A 20,836-nucleotide genomic window follows, 5' to 3' on the forward strand; every position below is an offset into this window, starting at 1 on the left:
ATTGGATTTTTGCTTCACAAAACATAAGAAGGTTGCAAAAACCGTATTATCCCTTTCTGCTTCAAAACCAAAAGAATTTAGCTGCCTCCTTCCTTTACACATGTATTTCCCCCATCACCAGCACTCTAAGTGCTCTAATTTTAAAAAATATTGATGTTCATAACACTTCCATGTGGTGAGTGGATAATCATTAGTTCACAGCTCAGGAAATACTCTGAGACAAAAGAATAGGTGTGCTGACACTTCAGCTTGTGCCCAGCTCCCCACAGACTTCCTGTGTCTCCCAGAGCCTGGTTAACCATAACCAGCAGAATGCAAAGTGTTGGGAGCTCAGCATCTGCCTAGAGACTACTACCACTCAGTTCCTACTTCAACTATTAGGCAAAATAAACTTATGGTTTTACTCTGAGTACTGATTTGTTTTTTATTTAAAGCAGAAAATTACCAGGAAACTGTATTAGTGAGACCACATTAGTTAGACTTTCTGCTTCAAGGCAGAAGGAAAATTTCATTTAATAGTGCAAACTCAGCCACTGCTTGGAATGCCCAAATTCTAATTTTTCTCCTATCTCTGAATTTTTGTGGAAAGAATTGTACCCCTCCATCTTTTTCCATCCAGTTCCTGTACTGAAATGAATTTTACATAGCAAAGGAAAGGCTTGTTTCTTTCTTTTCCCTCTCATCTCAGCAAACAGAAATACATCAACAATGACTGGATAACAGAACTGAAAGGACACTACAAACACCAGCTATAAATAGGAGGAAAAATGAGAACTTCCATCTGCTTTTACAAAACATCCTGTGCTCACTTTTTTTTGCCTGCACTATAACCAAGAGCACATCTTTCCTTGCCATATGTAGCAGAGAAAATCTGTTGTCAATCAGCATCAACTAGCAATATTATAAGTACAAACAGCCTTATTTCACAGCCATTTTTTTCCCAGTGAAACAAGACTATCACATGATAATTCAGCATTTCCTTTTGGTAATATAAACTGTTTCCCAACCCAGAGGCTGGACAATCACAAAGTATCAGGGAACACACAAAAACAATTACTTTAAATATGATTTTTAACTCTCTAATGCTTTCATTGCCTGCTTGAATACTATAAATCCATTTGCTTCCACTGTACATCCCTTCAGAATTATATCAAAACATAACCATAAATGGCTTTGCTACCTTAATTTCTGCTACCTCCAGTTCACCTAACCCACGTCCTCTCCATTCTCCCACCAACCCCTTCCGTGCACATTTCTTTAAATTAAAAGAACACCAAGCTGTATCTGATGTGCAGAGTTAAGTATGGCCATGGTGAATTCTATATTCAATTTTTTTCATTACCATATTATCTACAGGCATGAAGAGTATAGCTTTTAGATAGTAACCAAAAGCTTGAACAGTCACTGCTCTCAGCATCAATAGCAGCTTTCAAGCAGAGTGTATGGATTGACATACATATCAATAAGGAAAGATGGAGACTGTCGTGGTACCAATTCAAGCTGTAGAAAAATGAATAGCGGATGAATGTGTAGCAAAGGATCAGCACCACCCATTTTAAGATTTGCTAAGCAATATTTTACTATCATCTGACTTTGAATTACAATCAGAAACAAATGTATGCACAGTTGTGCAAAATGTGCCTTACGCTCGGCATCTTAGGTTACTGTTTAATCTCCCTAGCGAGTTTTAGTTTCGAACTGGTTCAGGCATTATCAGCACAGAGCGGCTCGGGTCACCCTCAGCAGTTTGGGCACGCACAGCCCAAAGCCATGTCCATATCCTGGGCTCGACAGCCGCCTGCCGGCAGCGCCAGCCCCGGCAGCGCCGCTGCTGCCACCACTGGTCCCGTCCCACCGAACGCCTGCGAGTTACAGGAACGGGAAACCGAGAGCGCCAGCGACCCCTTGATTGTCCTACCTTCCATGCAACTGCACGTCGTCACTTCTCTCCCTTAGAGGATTTCATTTCTGTGCCCAGGGGTTTAATTTCACGCTTACTTCCCTTATTTTATGTCTGAGGTGGTTCCTCCTTTCATGAGAAAGTTGATGTCCATAATACCACATTTAATTGATGCGTGGAAAAAATTCCAAAGGATCACAATCTGTAGGAAAACTCAAAAGTTATTCACATGACAAAGAAAAAGATTTCCTTCCCACTACTAATCACATTAAAAGAACAGGAATCAGGAAATAAATCAACAATGGGAATGAGAACAGTGTGCTGTGCACAGAATAGATATCCCACTAAGCAAATCCTTATTTACATTTCTATCTCTCCATATCACTTTAGTAAAGATAACGACAACTCAGTTTATCACTCTCATTTGTTCCAAGTGAGATTCTGATCAGAGACTAACTACAGAAATTTTCAAATAATCCCAGAGGAACAAATCCAAAAATAAATCACTTAACGATTAAAGAATTTTGATTTTGTGACAGTACACATTCTATTTAACAGAATTCAAAGTGCAATGCTTGCTCTTTGGATTTCAAAGGCAGATCAAATCCAACAGCCAATTGCATCCTAGTAAGAGACCTTTCCTCCACATCCCTTTGTACATTTTTCCCTTTGAGACAGGGTTACATGAAAGGGAAGAATATACACAACTTACTGAGACTGTTCTTTTCCCTCCCTAACACACTCATCTTCTAATAGCCAAGGCTTTTCCCTTTGGATTTACCACTATCTTAGTAAAGACAGAACTCACCTTATGTTCAGATCTTATCAGCTGATAAATTTCAAACAATTAAAGACACAGAACTTAAGAGTTGAGTTGTGCTGCTACTTTGTGTCCTTAATACCTAATCCACAAAAAAAAGGTTATCATGTCACTACTTCCTATGTCCTTTTTTCACATTAAAAAATGCACAATTTTCAGCACTGAATTAAAAATTTGATTCAATTTGAGGAATAAATTGCCCCTCTGGCTTGGAATATAGACACCACTGAAGCAGATTACAGAAATACATCCCAACACAGATGTGTTTGAAAACACTCAGCATTCAGAAGCTTTATCCTGTGTCCATAAAAGTGAAACTTTTAATTATGCTATTCTAACGCAGTCAATACTAGAGATTTCATTTTAGGGAAAGGGGCAATTCTCAGTCCCTTTTGCAACAAGTAAACCAAAACCACAGCAACAGCAATGGGTGCAATGTCCCCCTCCAGCCCTGCCTGCTCCCGCAGTTCTTCCCACAGCGCCGTGTGTGTGGTTCGTGGCCCAGACCCTCCCCTGGGAAGGGATCCCTGCCAGCACATCGCCGTCCTGAGAGCAAACTCTGAGCACTGAGCTTTGCCTCAGAACATCCACTAGCACTTTTTCATCAAGGTGGTTAAATAATACTTCATATTTTTTACACATTTTGGAAAAGATAACTCATTAACAGAAGTGACATTGAGTTTAGACCCATTTTCACATCCTGCAGACAGGATAAATACCTTTTCCTATTCATTCAAAAACTGTCCCTACATTTAAATGATATAATGCACCAAGATAAACTAATTTTTTGTCCGTAACATTTTATTTTGTTTACAATTTTAGCATAATATTTTTTTAAACAAAGGCATCTCAAAAACTGTAATTTTTTTGTAATATGAAAATATTATTGTTTCCAACATTAGAACATATTGAAAATAAAAACAAGTTATTAATGATTTAATGAGTTTAGTTGCATACAACTTGCCCAACAATCCCAGACAACTAAATTACCACAGGTATAGAACAGCTAATCAGATAATATGGAAGATATATGTAAGTACATACTTAAGATGCAACTGAATTTAAATTCTGATTTTTACCTGCTTGAATATTAATTATCTGTGTGTGAAAATGGTACCAGTTAGGTGTTTACATTACAGTAGAATAAAAAAAATTCTATGTGTTGGTCACATGACTCCTTCATACATATTTTCTAAAATTTTTCCAGTGATGTCTTCTTTATTGCAGGCTGGGATGGTGAAGACTGTCAGATTTTGCTTTAGTAACACTGCCACTGCCCTGACAAATTTACTTCTCTTCCATGGATTACACTGCTGCCTAACTGAGAAAACAAACTACCTGAAACTAAAACAACTTTGAATTTGATTTCTAATTCAGCTGTGGTTTTTCACTCTGAGCTGACAGAATGAAACTTGAACACAACATTAATGAAACCAAGTCCTAGTCCATAACCAGAAATCCCAGGCATTATGCTATTACAAATAAATGTTTTCATCTCTGACAATGACTTTTACAAGTTTGTTTTCCCAATTAATTGCTCTCTAGATGATTCACCCAACCCTGAAGATAACATCTTTTTCCTTTACATAGTGCAGCACCTTTTAGTTCTGCAGCATGTGAAAGTGTTAACTTCAAAGCACAGTGTAACATTGCCCACACCTGATTACTACTTGTATTATGCTTTGAAGATGTAAAAGTTTATGATTACTGACTAGTAAGTTTTGAACTAATACCAAAACTGGACTAATTACTACTGAAATGAGTGTGGAAATCATTCAAAGTTATACCATGCAATATTACTACTCCAATGTTAGTCACCCTGGGTGGGGGCTGAGGGAGAAACCAATTATTTCCTTTGAAACAAGACAAAAAAAATCTCTGAAGTATTACAAACATTAACCATATGAACATTTAGCCTTAAAATTAAGTGTAATCTTTACATAGTTTAATATACCTCTTATAAATCTTCACCCCAGATATATAAAGCATAGTAGCTGTTCACATTTAAAATGCAGGAAAAAACCCAAACTGGTTGTAACAAGTATGGTCCATCCTTACCTGAACTTTTGGTTCAAGCTGTGAGATAGAAGTCTTCATGTATTCCTGCAGTTGATGCAACAAGAAATCATGGCCGTGACAAATTAAAATGAAACATCTCTTTCCCCAACATAGGCAGGAGCATCATCTATTACAGATTTCCAGATTACTGAAGCTTCTGCTAGGTTCACCCACACAGCAGAACCTGTCTTTATTGGATTTATCCATGACTGATGTATGGGATTAGGTGTATCCAACTGGATTCACTGTCTAATTATTTTATTGCAAAACCTCCACTCCCCAAGTATTGGCTTCAGTTGTATTACAGCACAGCACCACAGAACAGAACATTTTCACTCTGCTTCTTTCCAGAAGTGCACAGCTCTAGCACATTTGTTGCCCCACATACCCAACAACTGTAGCAAGTACTTCCAAAGCCATTAATACATTCTTACAGATTTCTGTAGCAATGGTGGCATGGAATCCAAACAAAAAGCACTCAAATCAGGAAAAAAAATTCAAACTAAGCACAAATGTATTTTGAAAAGGAACATATTGGTCCTGATTGCAAGCAAACCTTAATGGGCTGACAGCAAGGCTCAAAGACACTCCTTTGCATCAGTGAGGTGCATCCATCCAGCATCCTTTAGTCCCAGATGGCACATGTATTGAGTGTCCTTTTAACAAGTCTGAGGGCTCCAAGAGCCAGTACTGACTGTAAGTGAAATCCATCTGAACACTGGCCAGCATCCCACTGATGTGCTCGCACTGTAAAGCTGCAGAGTACAACTTTTCCAGATTAGACAGCTAAACAGTATAATACCAAAAGTAAATTTCACCATAGCATGCTTTATCTTTCATATAAACCTCCCCTCCTCCTCCTTCCACATTGTTTGGTGCATGGCTTACACAAAATCACAATCCAACCCTAGGAAACGAAAATGAGGTACACATTTCAGAGTAAGGGTTTGGCTGTTTCACAGTGATCATTAAGTCACTTTACTTGGCATTGTTTCAAATGCCAAGTCACCTTTACTTGGCTTTGTTTCAACTGAAAACAATCTTGCCATACAAAATGATCAACCAAGCATTACAATTCACAGTCCTCCTTTGTGGAGATTTACAAAATCTGAAGAACATAATTTATATTTGTGGTTTTCAGGGACATTTTCCATTGTGGCAGAAATTCCAGTGTTTCAAAATGCAGCTCAATTAGCCACATACAACTACTGAAATCCCATCAAATACCATTTAAGGCATTTGATGTTTAGAATCCCTCAGATACTCCTTTAAAAGTACCTCAGTGTAGTAAATACAACTATATTCATTATGGACAATGTCATGCAGATGTGCACTTTATTAAAGTAATAGAATAGAAAGAATTCATGAGTAAGTCACTTGAGCACTTTGAAAGTAATTATGGAAAACCCACAGATAATCTTATCAACTCAATATTTAAGAAACAGACACATCCTTATACATGTTTCTTGTGAGACAAAGCAACAATACAGTTCACTAACCAAACTTTATGCTCTATGTACCTGGTGTACCAAAATCATCAGGGGTACCATAAATTCAGAAATCTGTCTTCACTGAGCAACTCCTGCACGGAAGCACAACAGCAAAGTAATACAAAATTTGTTTGCTGAAACACCAGTGAAGATTCTTCTGAAAGTGCCAGAGTTTATTTTCATACTTGGAGAAGAATGGCTGAATAAGTAATCTCTAATCATGACTACATGAAATTCTTACTACCTCAGCCTCTGCCTGTAGCCTTTCACTTGATGAAAGCATTTCAGCAGCTGGTACACAATCTACAGCAGCTTCTGTGCAGCTCTCAGGTGCAGAATGTCAAGTTATAAAAATACATAAATACTAAATGCAATTCCCAGGAGGAAAGAGAGCAGGTCAAGCCCAGATATGTTGTTTGCAAGCAATAACAACCCCAGTGCACAGCAATCCAATCCAACATCACTCTGGCTGTAAAGACGTCGGGTCACAAAAAGTGTCCAGTAAGCCAAAATAAAAACAGGGCTTCAGTAGTCTTTTTCTTGTTTATAAAGGAAATGAAGAAGACAGACTGTTCATTAAATATAAAAGCAATTTTATAAAAACACATCAGAATTTTATTGCTTGAAGAATACAGCATATGAAAAAGCACAAGAATGTCCAAAAAGAAAGGTCACAAAAATTCAAACATTACACCATACATACCAGATGCAGTAAAATGTTAACCTGATTTCTGCATCAGAAAAGAAAGGTGTGAAAATATACCTAGTATTATTTAGAAGGAAAAGACTCATTTAAAATAGAAAGTGTGAAGGTGTTACAGTACAAATTAGAAAAGCCAACACTGCACATTAACATTGTATCACTAGACTAGATTTTCTACCTTTGGTACTTAAACCTTTACAGAAAACCACTTCTTCAGTCAAACCTTGCCTAACATTTTATCTGGTCTCCAGGAAAGTTGTTTTTTTTTTTCTTTTTTTAACTTAAACATTCAAACAAATACTCTTCTGAATTTTCACTGTATTACTGCTTTTAAAGACATGTTCACATTTATTCAATATGCAACTTAAAACATCTCCAATTTAAATCAAAAGTCACTATGTCACTGAGATCTGAATACATGCCAATTTTATATTGTTCAGATCTTTTTGTAAAAACGGGCCCACCATTTGCTGTTTGCATCCTGATGTACACAGACTGCTGCAGCCCTCCTCAAGAATTCCAACCAGAGCAACTCATGAGGACATCACTTGGTTAAACCATCCCCATTGTCTGAGAGCTACGAGGTCAACTACAGCAGCATGCAAGTGGCTTTTCTAGTCTGCTCAGATTAGTGTACCAGAAGATATGCCAGTATTACTTCAAGTAACACATTAAAACTCAGCAATGGACACTACTGTGCTTTATTTCAACACAAAGGACAGCTGCTCATCCATTAAATCAACAGAACTATCAAAAGGACAAGTATATCATTTCTGTTTCATGTATTGCTGCTGATCACTCTTGGGGAACAATTTATCAGAAACCTGGACTTACCTACAAACCAATCTGAGTGAAGAAAATGTTGTCTCTCAACAAGGTATCTTAGTAATCCAGTGGCAATCTAGTCTGGAGAATGTTAGCATTATGCTGACAATGACTAATCAAGGTTAAATAAATTCTCTCTTTTTTGACAAACATGCTGTTAGGGTCAGCTTTTGCCCTCTTGGTCTTAAATACGTAATCACTCCCTGTCACATCAGCAGAAAACAATTTTGTTTCTTTAAGTTCCAGCTTTATATTTCAACAATATGAATAAATCTGGACTACAAAATACCATCAACAACAGTTAACATTAAACTGGAGTGAAGTAAAAGAAGAGTTAGTTCTTCAAACCAGGCAGTCTTTGAAGTGAAATACTCAGTTAGGACTGTCAAAAGGATGCCATAATAAAACCATGGGTTTATTTTTTTTCACCCCTATACAAAAAAAAAGACTGAATTTGTACAACTCCTATTAAACATACCTTTTCCTAGCTTGGCGAAAATGTATAATTTTCAAATTTTAACAAGTGTGGTATTTGAGCATATATAATATTTATTGCCATATACATCCTCATTTTAAAAAGAACTAAGAATTCAGACTCTTCTATGCTGAACTCTACTTTTTTTTTCATGTTAACAGATTATGTCTACTGTACCACTCCCCCAAAAAACAATTAAAAATTCTAAGTAAGATTTCGTAGTTTAGTTAAAAGGGAAGAAATGCAAATGTGGATTTAGAGCTTTTTGTATAAATCTCACTATATTTTATAAACATGTTGTTTATTGTAACACTGTTTATTGATCAAATAAATGACGCACTGCTATCTAAAATTTCCATATACACCATTAAAAATCCAAAGTTGATATGATACTGAACCTTAAATCTTCAAGAGTTCAAAAAAGACAGTTTATACATGTACAGCACACAACAGCAGACACCCCTAGAATACCAACTGCCAGTCCACGATGCATACAAACTTACAGGTAAGCATTCATTTCACTGTTTTCATTGTGCAGGAAAAGTATTTCTTAGTAAGACAACTCAGCTGGTGATTTTCAGATATCATCTTCATCATCTTCATCCTGAGAAGATCCTGCCTGATTGGATGCACTGGCTGAGGCAGCAGCGAGCTGTGCCTGTTGAGCTGCTTGTTGCATCTGTAGCCATTCCTGCTGTGCCAGTTCTGCTTGCTGTTGTCTAGCCTAGAGACACAAATTTAATTGTTAAGGCCATACATAGCTCATGAAGAATCTCTAGAACAGATTCTCTTTCAACACATTTTTATCTGTACCTGCAGATTCCTTTTAAAATATATTTCTTTATTAACTGCACATGCAAAACCACATTGAGAAGTACCTTAATAATTTGTACCAAGAAGTTTAGCTACACTCTCTCTCCCTCTGAAGACATCACTATTTTGAGGCCTTACACTTATAAAAACAACAGACAGAAACTAGTGTACTTAAGGTACACTGTAACAACTGTGCTGAACCACTAACTAATGAAAAATTTAACTGAGGCTAAGCAAAGGAAACTTTAGACATCACTTCCAAGAGATCTTAACATTTAATCACAGTTCAGAGATGAGAACAGCATTGCTTTGTTGATTGCAAATACCAAAACTTCCAATTATGAAATCATCCAACTGAACCACAGAGACACACATTATCACAGAAACAAAGCAAGCCATTATCTTACTTTGCTAAGCAATCTTTGCAAAACAGAGCAAGGCATGGTCTTCTCAAATTCAGGTATGACAGCTGAGGATGGCTTTGCCACAGAAAAGTACAGACTTCTACTGAAAAGTACAAAAGATTCTACCAAAACATTTCAAATAGTTCAGCTGATGAATCTTGATTTTTCTGTCCAGGGTTTTCACTTGTTTTTTGGTAACTCCTGTTGATTTCAGCAATATACCAATTAATTGTGTTACAGTTACAACTTCAATTTCTATTTTGGGTGACCATTAAGAAAATGTTCTCAAAATGAAAAATTTCCAGTTTATTTTACTCTTCTACTTTTACAAGTTATCACTAAGACTATTATAATCTCCTTTCTAATCCTACTGCACTTACTGAATTTTCCCATTTTTTTTCCAAAGTATCAAATTTTTTTTCAGTTTTGCAAACTATAAGATGCCAAAAGATAAGGTCTGGAAAACAATCAAACCCTGTTTGTCAAGTTAGCAATGTGAAAAAAAGGCGAGTGTTCCCTTTTTATTACAAAGTGTCACATTTTCCTCTATTCTGGCAGTAAAAAAATACAGAAGTAGAAATCTCTTCTCATGAAAACTTTTCAGTATTTCAAACTTCAAGCGGTAGCACAGTTACAAGGGTGGAACACAATTTCAGATGTCATAAAGTTCCAAAGGAAAGGCAGCAGCATCTGCCCACGCAGGAAGGCACCCATTTTATCAGCCAGGAGGGGGCTCCCTGCGAAGGGCACTGCACTCAGAGCTGCAGCAAACGGAGCTCAGCGCCTCGCACGGGATGCATCGCTCCTCAGTGCCCACCCCCACAGCCACAGCTGTAATGACAACACACTGCAGAAATGGGAAGAGAGAAAAAACCCACATACTGAGAATTCCATTGAGCTGGAATGACCAAGAAGCTCTATAGCATCTGGTAAACTTAACTCATTTACTGAACAACTCCAGTGAGAAAGCCCCAAAAAAACCCCAAACTTATGAAGACCCTTGTCTTGCACAAAAACTTAGACATGAATATTGGGATTAGACATTCCCTGACTTCAAATATTTACAATCATCCAAGCTAGAGGGGTCAAACATTCATAACAATAACAGGCAGGTATTTTCAAAATAGAGCAAGAAGTCAGCATTAGTGTCATGCTCTAGAATATTAAAAAGATTAACACAAATAAATAAGCATGCATGCATGTAACTATTTTTAAGACTAATTACAGTACCTCCAACAGCTCATTACAGCTACTATTTTTGAAAAATGAGACTGTCATCCTTGAATCTAAGCAAACATTTTCCATATTACCAAATACTATTTTTAAAAAGCATTCATACAATCTCGTTAAACTGGCATGCACTGTCTTAAATTAGAAATTAAGGCACAGTAACAGAATTTTAAAAGAATATTCTTCAAGTTGTTATTCCTTAGATGAAGTGTGGCTTGCATTAGGAGGTTTCAGCAATTTTTTTTAATTTATTTTTTTCAGTGATACCCTTAATACACCTTGGTTTTGCTGCTTTTTTATTTTGTGTATCACACTGAGTTACTTGCACAAAATAGTATGTAAAAAACAGGTATCAAATAGGTACACAATGCCTATTTGTAAATCTTGTCCAAAATCCAGAAGCAGCCATAATGGTCCTTCTAATTCAGTACAGTCAAACAAGAGTTAGGTACACATGACTTGATCATAACTAGTTCACTGCAATAGCTACATTCTATGCTGAAATTTTAAATGCCTTAAAATTCATCGTGCAATAAAGATTAAAGTAGCTGGCATGTCATGAGATGAAAAATAACAGTCTCAGCAAGATAAAAGTATTGCAGAGGGGAGAGAAGGTCACAGTAATCAGACATTAACTGAATAAGCATTTTCATCAGTGGAAATCAGAGTAAGCAAAGTGAGAAAATAAGACTCTGGCCTTGGTTAAGAGAAAAGAGCAATACCAGATACTTTTCCAAGCTCTTCGTTTAGACAATGGTCTTGTCAAACTAAGAGTAGTCAAGAGAAAGATGGTGGAGAGAAAGAAATAAATAAGATTTTAGTCAAACTGGGAGATGATAGACTATCTGGGAAAGCTGGAAGGGGATAAGGCTGGGATGAAGCAGAGTGAGTGGGGGTGTGTGTGTGTATGTGAGTACACTATTTGCAGGCAAATGCTTTTTCCATGCCTCAATGGCCTCTTTAAAAATTTATGCATGAATTCACTCAATTATAGTCTTGCCAAGAATAAAGTTTCTTTCCAAGTATAAGAAATAACATTTGTGCACTGATGGTCAGAAACAGAAAAGCTATTTTCACTTTTGAATGCTTCAAAACGGGTAATTTCCTAAAAACCAGCGGTTATTCTTTCACTTCATCAACTAATTCTTAATGTATTCTCCATGACAGACTGGAAATACTCAAGTAGCAGCAAAACCCCATGCTTTTTAAAGCTAGAATATGAAATATGTTCCCATACAAAGTCCTGTATGTCAAATCACAGAAATATCAAGTAGCAGCCTCTTATTTGTTAACTTGACATTCCCCAATTCAAGCAGGCCACGGTCAATAGCATCTTAGATGCCACATCAGTTCCCAAGGAAGGGGATATTTCTTGAGGTGTGCACACGTTTGTGTGGCCCTAGACCTGCAGCATGAATTATTCCAACCCCATCAGGACAAGTATTGCTTCACTTACTTGTGCAAATAATTCCTGTTGCTGCCTTAGTAGCTCTTCTTCCGGAATGCCGAGGTTCTCCAAGCGCGAACTGGCCTTTCTTCTCTTTAGTGCTACTGTTTTGCATTCTTGTAAGACTTCTTTGACTTCACTGATATAGGAGCCAAACCCCAAACTTTCTAGCGCTAGAAAGAAACAAAAAAAGGAGAAAAGACGTTGTTTACCTTTTACAAAGTTTCTGATAATAGATATTTATTTGTTTAGTTAAAGCAACGAAAAAAAAGCAAAACATTTGGTAACTTTCCTATCATCTGGTGACAAACATTTGGTGGGATAATTCTAGCCTCAGGAAGATAGTCAATTTTCAGTTATCTGGGTAGGATGGTATGTTTAAGACTCAAAAAATAAAAAGGCTTTGAGTTTTGATGAAACAGCAGCTCTGATAGAGTAGTAATCACTTATCTCTATTCTTAAAAAGATCTGACAGCTATTTTCCCTCTCTCCTCTGCTATGTCCTGTAGGAATACATCTTTTTAGGCTAAAAAAATTAAAGTTTGTCAAGTACAACCAAAGAAGCTTGTACTTGCAGAGGACTCAGGGCTTTCAGATCCACTGTGCTAGAGACAGGCATTTTTCTCCCTAAGACCTCTTTTTCCCATCTTTTCTATATCAGAATCGACAACATTTATACAGTTAAGAAGTCCTTCCTAACTGAATTTCTATCTGAATTTTCTCTCAGAGATTCTACCTTTCCAGGTTTGCAAGTCTTCAGTAGAAGGTAAATTAGCAACCTACAACAGAGCAAAAGTGATGCATGTAAAGTGATCACAGATCCTTCAAAAAGGCAGAAATAAATAATATTATGTTGGGTTGATGAATTTTAACTTTTGTCTTTTAGTATCTAAATTCCTCTATATAAAATGCATAGTTCACACATATAAAGCTATATAAAGTTCTGTATAAGCTCTTTATTGTTTTATTTCTCAGCAGAACCCCTTCTATTTATCACCACATTAAAATGTATTCAGAAGCTAAAATCTTGCACTTTTATCTGCCCAAAGAAATTGGTAAAGCAGCTATATCCTGCAACAACAGTTTTTTAAAAGAATGCAAAGGTAATGGAAAGGATTATAAAAACCCAGGTAGCACATGTGACAAAAGGCAGTTTGCTCATGCACTATGACATGCTCCACACACACCCAAAGTGAACCTATTACAGAATATACTGGAAACATTACATAAACACCAATTCTACTAGAAACAAGTATCAGTTTAATAAAAAACATGGTTAATTTCCAGCATTTACACAATTCCGAGTTCACAATACAAGAGTTGCTTTAACCTTTATCTTAATTTCAAACTTTTGTGACAAGCTAAGAAATAGCACTAAACTGCACAACAGCAACCAACAACTTGTTACAAACAAGATCTTTCTTACAGTAACTCAGACAATATTCTAACACCAGTTTTGTAAGCAACATTTTCCTAGCCATAACTACAGCAGCACATCGTGGTACCATAATCTAAACAATACCCAAGGGCATTCTCTAAGTTTTCAGCTTCCAGCTTGGACTAAGGCAGACACCTCACACACTGTGTTCTTCAACAGGGCTGTGGGTGCTGCCCTCTAATCACACAGCACTGCCTTCCCTTTAACAGAGAACACCTGGCAAAGAAATTCACATCATGCTTATTTCTTAAAAAAAAAAAAAAAAAGTTAAGACAAACTGATTTAACTGATTTAGAGATAATCAAATTACTTCAGAGACAGTATGTCAGTTCAGTCTCAGCCCACACACAGACACTGGAAATACCTCTTCCAATTAGCCCACAGTTTCTAGGAGAATTACCAAAAAACTTCAGAAACTTGTTTCATCCAGCCTCAGCAGAGAGGAGGCAAATCCATGTCTCATAGTCCAGAACTGGTTATCTTAATACTCTACAGATATTTAAGAACTCATTCAATTTTAAAATGTAAAGAGTATATACAGTAAACTTCTTTAAGTCATACTTTTTTAACCAAACTGAAGAAATCTACAAGTCTAACATCACTAAGACAAACCATCACAGCAAAACCAGAGGTGTTTGTCCTAAGACCAGGCTTGGCACTCTGCTGCATAAGAGTATGAGCAACTGCTGAGTCTGAAGTTAACAGCAAGATGCATTTTTACAGAAATTTTACATAGTCTTTAAAAGTAAATAAATTAATGGAAAGAACTTGCAATTGTGAATTAAATATAGCACGGACACAAAAATAAAATTCAAACCCCTCATGTGATACAACCAGGACAGATTTTTTACAAGTATTCAATACAACAAAGCTATGAAGAACCATAAATGATTATGATTTATGCATCATAAATCTACTGCATCAAAATTCTACTGCCTGTGAAACAACTTACAAAGTTTACCATCTTCCTGAAGCACATCAAGGCTTACAGAACACATAAGAATCATATGAATGGAAGGAATATGAATCCCTTTATACCAGCATGGTGCTAAAATGTGGGACAAGTGATTACTACTCTATCAGAGCTGCTATGTCATCAAAACTCAAAGCCTTTTTATTTTTTGAGTCTTAAACATACCATCCTACCCAGACTGCTGGAAGTTTAGTATCTTCCTGAGACTAGAATTATCCCTCCGAAAATGTAAACAGCTGAATTCCAAAACATAGCATTTGAGGGGGATAACACAACTCATATTTACAAACAGCAGATCACAATTATCCTTTCTCAGTTTCCTCCTACTCTTAATGACTGCATGAAGGTGCAGGTCTCTGAGTAATCAGTGACACATAGTTAGTACTACTTTTATTTTATAACATCAAGTCATTAATATCTGAGACTTTTAAATTTTTTGCTCCTTTCAAAGGAAAAAAGAACTTCCAAAATAAAATCCCAAACATGAACAGTCGTGTGAGACTCTTAAAATCAAGTGCTAATACACACACTGTCAGTATGCTAACAAGTCCATGAAAAGAAGAGACAAGATTTGACATCAATCCACAGCCTGCCTTACTGCACAATAATTCCATGTAGACCAAGTAATCAAAGTAACCAACTTCACAAAAAAGGTGATTTTACAAGTCATCATTTTCAGAATTCAACGAAAATTGCATTTCTCCTAAAAAGCCTGCTTTGTCACAAGTCATATAACACTCAAATGATTGCATTTTCTGTTCCAGGATGGAAGAACATTCATTTGCTTTCCAGAGCTGCAGATTCACAGCTGGGTTCCTGATGGTGGAACTCAACAACAAACGTGGCGATCTCCACTTACAACTATTACATAGTCTTGATGCTTTTGGGTATTATCCAAGAAAGCTGTCCTGCATTTTGTTACCAGCAGTGAGTGTTGGCACAGTCTGAGAGCATCTATCAAATCAGGTCTCTAATGGGATGCAAGAAGCCTCTGCTTTCCCTTCCCTAGGCTGTTGACAGCACCGTGCCAGTGGCACCACACAGTAACAAGCAAGCACCTCATCTATCTGAGGTATAACCCAAGGGTGGAGAGAGCTCCTGCTCAGCACAGGGCCACACAAGCACTTGAACAGGGCAGCAAAGGAAGGGGGGTCTCAAGCACCACCGTGCCAAACACCTCAGCACAGTGACCAAGGGCAGCTTCACCTCACCTCCACACAGTCCAGTGGCAGTGTCACCAGCTGCAGTGCCTCTTCCCCCTCTTCTGGCCCAGCAAAACACCTTCCTGCTTCTTGCTCCCAATCTAGGAACTTCTTGTTTACAGTTTACAGCCCCAGTCAGCCAGCAAACTCACCTGAGAGGAAGCCCTGCTCTGCCCTAAACTCTCAAAAGCCACAGGGTCACTTGTATCTGCAATGCCAGATCCAGCTCTCAGAGAGAACCAAAAGCCTCCTCTGAGCAGCACCTCGTGCTCAGGCGGGACCAGGTGTGGCCATGAGCCTCACTGATTCTAAGCACTCAGAAGGAAAAAGATACATGGGAGACCACAACCAACAGATTTCAATTGCCTCATTTGTTCCATCATTGTTGTGAGGCTGCTGCATAAAGAGGCATTCAAAATAGCAAGTATCTAGAATGTATGAAGATGGATGAAAATGCTGAAATACTCTACCTATACACACAATCACGGTTTCCAAACTGGCAGCCAAAGCCCTCAAACCTCACAGAGGGATCATCTGCCAGCTGACCAGCATCTGAAAGGAGCTAAAAGGAATTACAGCTTCCTTAAACATAAGCACAGCAGAAAATCCATTCCATCTCTAGAACATTACAAAAATTGATACATTGCAATGATTTACTACAAAGTATAGATTTAATTTGAAAATAACTTTTTCTAACCCTAAGACGTGATAACACAAGGACATAGAACCCAGCAAAATACTTGGCACGGGACCATCTGCTGACGTTATGCACATCCACTTTAGTTTCAGTTTGTTCTCCAGAAAACCCAGACTAAGCCTAGGACAGAAATAGGTGAATTTATTTCTACAGACCACCACTACTGGGTACAAAATACTTTCATACATAAATCCTTTACTGCCCTCAATCTTAAAGATCATGTATATGCTTGTGTTAAGAACTATCCTCAAACGTTTTTTGTAGTGACTTGAAAAAACTACCCAAGTATTATTAAAGAGCATCACACCTAAAGAATGCTTCCATGTGCAAGCACAGGTTTTACTTTACATCCTAGGCTTCTGTGATGGAGCTACTTTACTAAACTTGCAAGCTTACGTGCATTTCATCTAACATTAAAGCTCGTACATGCTACATATTTTCTTTTGCAGTTCATGACCCAGTTAAGTACTTGAACCTCTTCTGGTGAGCAAGTTAATAAATTTCAAGCGAACCAATTTTCTTTTTTGCTTAAACAGCAAATATTACTTTAAAAATCATACAACCACAACATTTTTTAAATTAACTTGATATCATCACAGCCCTGAAAACAGCTGTACTACAAATGCTGCTGTAAATATCTCTACTAGGTAGCCGAGTAAAGCACTCTTTCACTACTGCTGCTATAAATGTGCTTGCAGGAAACCCCGGTATCAACAACCCCGGCTTAAGAAGCAAAGCAAATGAGTTCTGACAAAAAACTATGCCTAATGCAGACTTCAGGATGAGGCAAGAAAAATCCTTATTTGCGACAGAATTTAAAGAAAAACAAACGAGACAGAGAGAGAACTCGCCTTTTATTCAAGCAAGCAGAAGTGCAAGTCAACAGCACAGAAAGATACAAGGGCATAGGTCACGTTTAAATGCTTTCTGCAACAGATACGAAGATCCAACATTAAACAATGAGACTGTAAGGACAGCCCTAAAGAAATATACTCTTTAGAGATTTCAGACAACCCTGCCATGGAATAAAGTCTGGGCCCCACATAATCAATCTCCGACTATAAAGACATTTACTACATTCAAATTCTTAAAACACGAGGTCTCCATTCGAAAAAGCAGACCTCGTTTCATAGGTACGAGGAAGAGATTTGGTGACTTCACTCACAGCACCGCAGGTTCTCTGAAGCACAAAACCGGAGCTGGTCCTGAGCACAGCCAGCAGCCGCTCTAACCACACAAAGACAGCCTCTCCTACAGTGCGCCTGGCCAGCCGGACAGCACACGCTTCTCCTCCACACCCTCACCAGCCCTGCCTTTGTGTCCTACGTAGCTACAGGCAAGCGGAGAGCAAAGGAGAGCAAAAAGCGGTGCGGGACAGGAGCGGCTCACAGGTGCCCGCCCCGGCACGGCGGCCGCGGCTGCTCACCTTGTATGACGTGTTCCGGGGAGATAGTTTTCTTCTCCGATTTGTTGCAGATCTCGTTGGCCTCGGAGGAGATGAGGTGGATGAACTCAGTGCAGCAGTTGACCACCAGCTCCCGGGCGTCGTTCGCCACGCGGACGTTGGGCAGCGTCTCTTTGATCATCTTGTTGATGGCAGCCCTGGGGATGGTGAGGTCGTCGTCGTTGCCGGACGACGAGGCCATCCTGGCTGCGCTCGGCTCACGGGCTGCGCTCAGCGCCCGCGCGGGGCTCCAGGGCGCGGGGACCCGGCGGGGGCGGGCGGGGCCGCGGAGGGCGACGTCGCCGAGGGGCGGGGGACGGCGGGGGCCGGGCCGGGGGTCGCTGCCGGGCCGGGGGTCGCGGGGCCGGGAAGCGCTGCTCGGGCTCAGGGCTCCCTCGGCCGCGGCGCCTGCCACTGCCGCCTCCGCCACATCCTTCGGCCGCCGGCGCCGCTGCCTTAAGACCGGTCTGAGGGGAGGCGAGCGGCGGAACGCCCCGCGCGCGGCGCGGCTCGGCTGGGCTCGGCTGGCCCCGGGCGTGCGGCGGCCGCGAGGCGGAAACGCTCCGACTCCGGCTCAACCTGCGAGGGACGGCGCTTCCGCCGGAAGCCGGAACAGCTTCCGCCGCCGGGAGCGCCGGAAAGGCCTCGGTGCCACGTGCGGACGGCAGCGGCGGCAGTGAGGGGTCCTTCAGCCGCCCCCTGCGCTGGGAGCTGCGCCCGGGCCCCACCCAGCCCCCTGCCCTTCCCCTCGGCTCCGGCAGTGGCAGGGGATCCGACAGCCCCGCCAGGCTTGTCCCCGAAGCAGGACAGGCTTGGTGCTTCATCCGCAGTTAATTCACGATTTGCAGGAAGAGCTGGTTTTCCTCGGCAGCCATCTATTACACTCTATTTTCTGCTTTCACTCCATAACCAGTAGTGTGATGGTTGTATGAGACAGAATTAGCCAGACCACGATAGTGTTTGTGGAAGGCTCATTAAACCCACAGTCCTGGTCTTGCCTTGCAAAGGGAAAAAAGCGCCCGGGAATGCAGCCCAGCCCGAGGTGCAGGCCAGAGACAGCCACAGCTGAGCGGCACCGAGGGGCTCCCGGCAGGCCCAGCCCTTCTGTGGATGCCTCTGTCCCGTACCCTGCGCAGGCCCTCAGCAGGTGCCGAGGAGATCTCGGCCTGCAGAGCGGGGATTTGCCAGGCTCCCTTCAGCCCCACCAGCACTCTGCTGTCATTCAATCCCCGCTCTCTCCTTTCAGCCTCGCTGCTGTTCCCCCTCTCTGCTGGGCTCCGGGCACCCGGTGTTTCCCAGGAGGTGTGAGTTAGGAACTGCCTGGGGCCTCCAGTTGTGCACAGCGGCTGCTGCGCACGCTCTTGTCCCCTCAGTCCCCGGCCTGCCGCCCCAGGGAGGTCCCTGCAAGCCCCGGCACCCCGGGCCCCACCAAAAGGGTCACAGCTGCACAGCGAGCCCTGCATTCGAGCCCTGCGTTAGCCGCAGTACTTGGTACCCGCAGGAGCTTTAAGCTCCTCTGGGAGAGGCAGGGCAGGGCGGGGCTGCTGCAAGTCCCAGCACGGAATTCGATTCTGGCTCTGTGAGACAGTGCTGAGGGAAAGAGAAGGACAGCACCGGCATGGGAGGGAGCTGCGCTGGGCTCTGTGGGTGAGCCAGGGACAGCTGCTGCCGTGTGCCGAGGAGCCAAAGCCCGCAGGCCCCAGGGACACCCGGCCTGTGCCACCGCGGGCAGAGAGGCGGCCCCAGGTCAGGGCACGGGAATGCCCCGGGCAGCAGCGGGGAATGCCCTGCAGCCACCATCCTTGCTCGGCCTCGGCCGCTGAGAGGACTCGGCTGAGACCAAGCAAGGGAAAAGACCTGATCTTCATGAGAGAATTTTGGTATAACACATACTAACTAGGATAGCTTGGAACAGGAGGGTTCTGTGTCAGACACCGAAAGGACTGAAGGCATTGAGTGGATTGAGATTGCTTATTACTGACAATGCTTTGTTTTCAAAATGTAGTACCCAGACAGTAAGAAGATATTTTATTTTAGGATGCTTTAAAAAAACATTTTATTGCTCACTAAGTGCAATATGCTAGTAGCCACTGCATATAAAGGAAGCATTCAGAATATTATAATATATATGAATAATAAATATTCTACTAGTTACACTTTAGGATTGATAAGACTTTCTCTTACATTGCTGATAAATAGATCTGACTTTGGAAATGAGAATGCCAGTGTGATTGAGTGATTACTGTAGCAATTCTATTTTGCGGAGAAAAGAAGAAACCTCACAACTTTATAAAAGTTGTAAAGCTCGGTATGTTTATTACGGCACTGGACACATGCAGAGAAAACTCTCCTCAAAAGGCATGCGTACCTCTGAGAACTTCAGGTCTCCTTTTATCCCCCTCTCAAATACATATGCATACAGTTTCACAATAGGTTCATACATATTCATTTTTATGGGTTTCGTGTGACTTTTACCACTAGTTCCTTTTTATCAGAAAGAATTCCGAGGTCAGGCTGACTTGCCCTTACAGCAGTCCTTGTCTCTCTCTATCATCTTCTGTCTCCTCCCCTTTATCTCTGTCCTTCGCTGAAGTAAATTCACTGAGCTTAGGCCTTGCAGTCTGGCTAAATAACTACAATTTCTAACCACAGACTCAAGTCAAAAATGTACATTTCACCTAAATTAAAATGGATTTCTATCCTGGAAAATTTTCACTTTGCTTCACTATCCTAATAAGTAAAAACATTTTTATGATATTAAGAATCTAAATCATTTGCATACTGTACAGCTCTCAGTATGTATTACATACAAGTAAGTGAAGGAGGTCAGGTTAATATTGAATACACAAATACCAGTCAGTGTTCCTGTTCCTGAGAAAATATCTCTGGAAAAAGCAAACATTAAACACAACAAAAC

At 40.4% G+C, this 20,836-nt stretch overlaps 1 protein-coding gene across 1 annotated transcript; it reads right to left on the reverse strand.

Annotated features, from left to right (window-relative positions):
* Nucleotides 1-4,993: 4,993 nt before the first annotated feature.
* On the reverse strand, nucleotides 4,994-18,510 carry DR1 (down-regulator of transcription 1). The gene is made up of 3 exons (XM_064720092.1): nucleotides 17,902-18,510; nucleotides 12,175-12,338; nucleotides 4,994-8,995 (listed from the first exon to the last, which is right to left on the reverse strand). The coding sequence occupies exons 1-3, from the start codon at nucleotides 18,119-18,121 to the stop codon at nucleotides 8,849-8,851; spliced, it is 531 nt and encodes a 176-aa protein (XP_064576162.1). The 5' UTR covers nucleotides 18,122-18,510; the 3' UTR covers nucleotides 4,994-8,848.
* Between the last annotated feature and the right edge of the window lie 2,326 nt (nucleotides 18,511-20,836).

The sequence above is a fragment of the Zonotrichia leucophrys genome, chromosome 8 (genome assembly GCF_028769735.1).
Source record: "Zonotrichia leucophrys gambelii isolate GWCS_2022_RI chromosome 8, RI_Zleu_2.0, whole genome shotgun sequence".
NCBI classification, from domain to species: domain Eukaryota; kingdom Metazoa; phylum Chordata; class Aves; order Passeriformes; family Passerellidae; genus Zonotrichia; species Zonotrichia leucophrys.

Excerpts from the sequence above, each read along its gene's own strand:
- DR1 (XM_064720092.1), bottom strand. The coding sequence starts at position 18,121 with ATGGCCTCGTCGTCCGGCAACGACGACGACCTCACCATCCCCAGGGCT. Across the intron at positions 12,339-17,901 it reads CCCGGAACACGTCATACAAG|CGCTAGAAAGTTTGGGGTTT; the intron begins GTGAGCAGCCGC and ends GTTTCTTTCTAG. Across the intron at positions 8,996-12,174 it reads AACAGGAATTATTTGCACAA|GCTAGACAACAGCAAGCAGA; the intron begins GTAAGTGAAGCA and ends TTGTGTCTCTAG.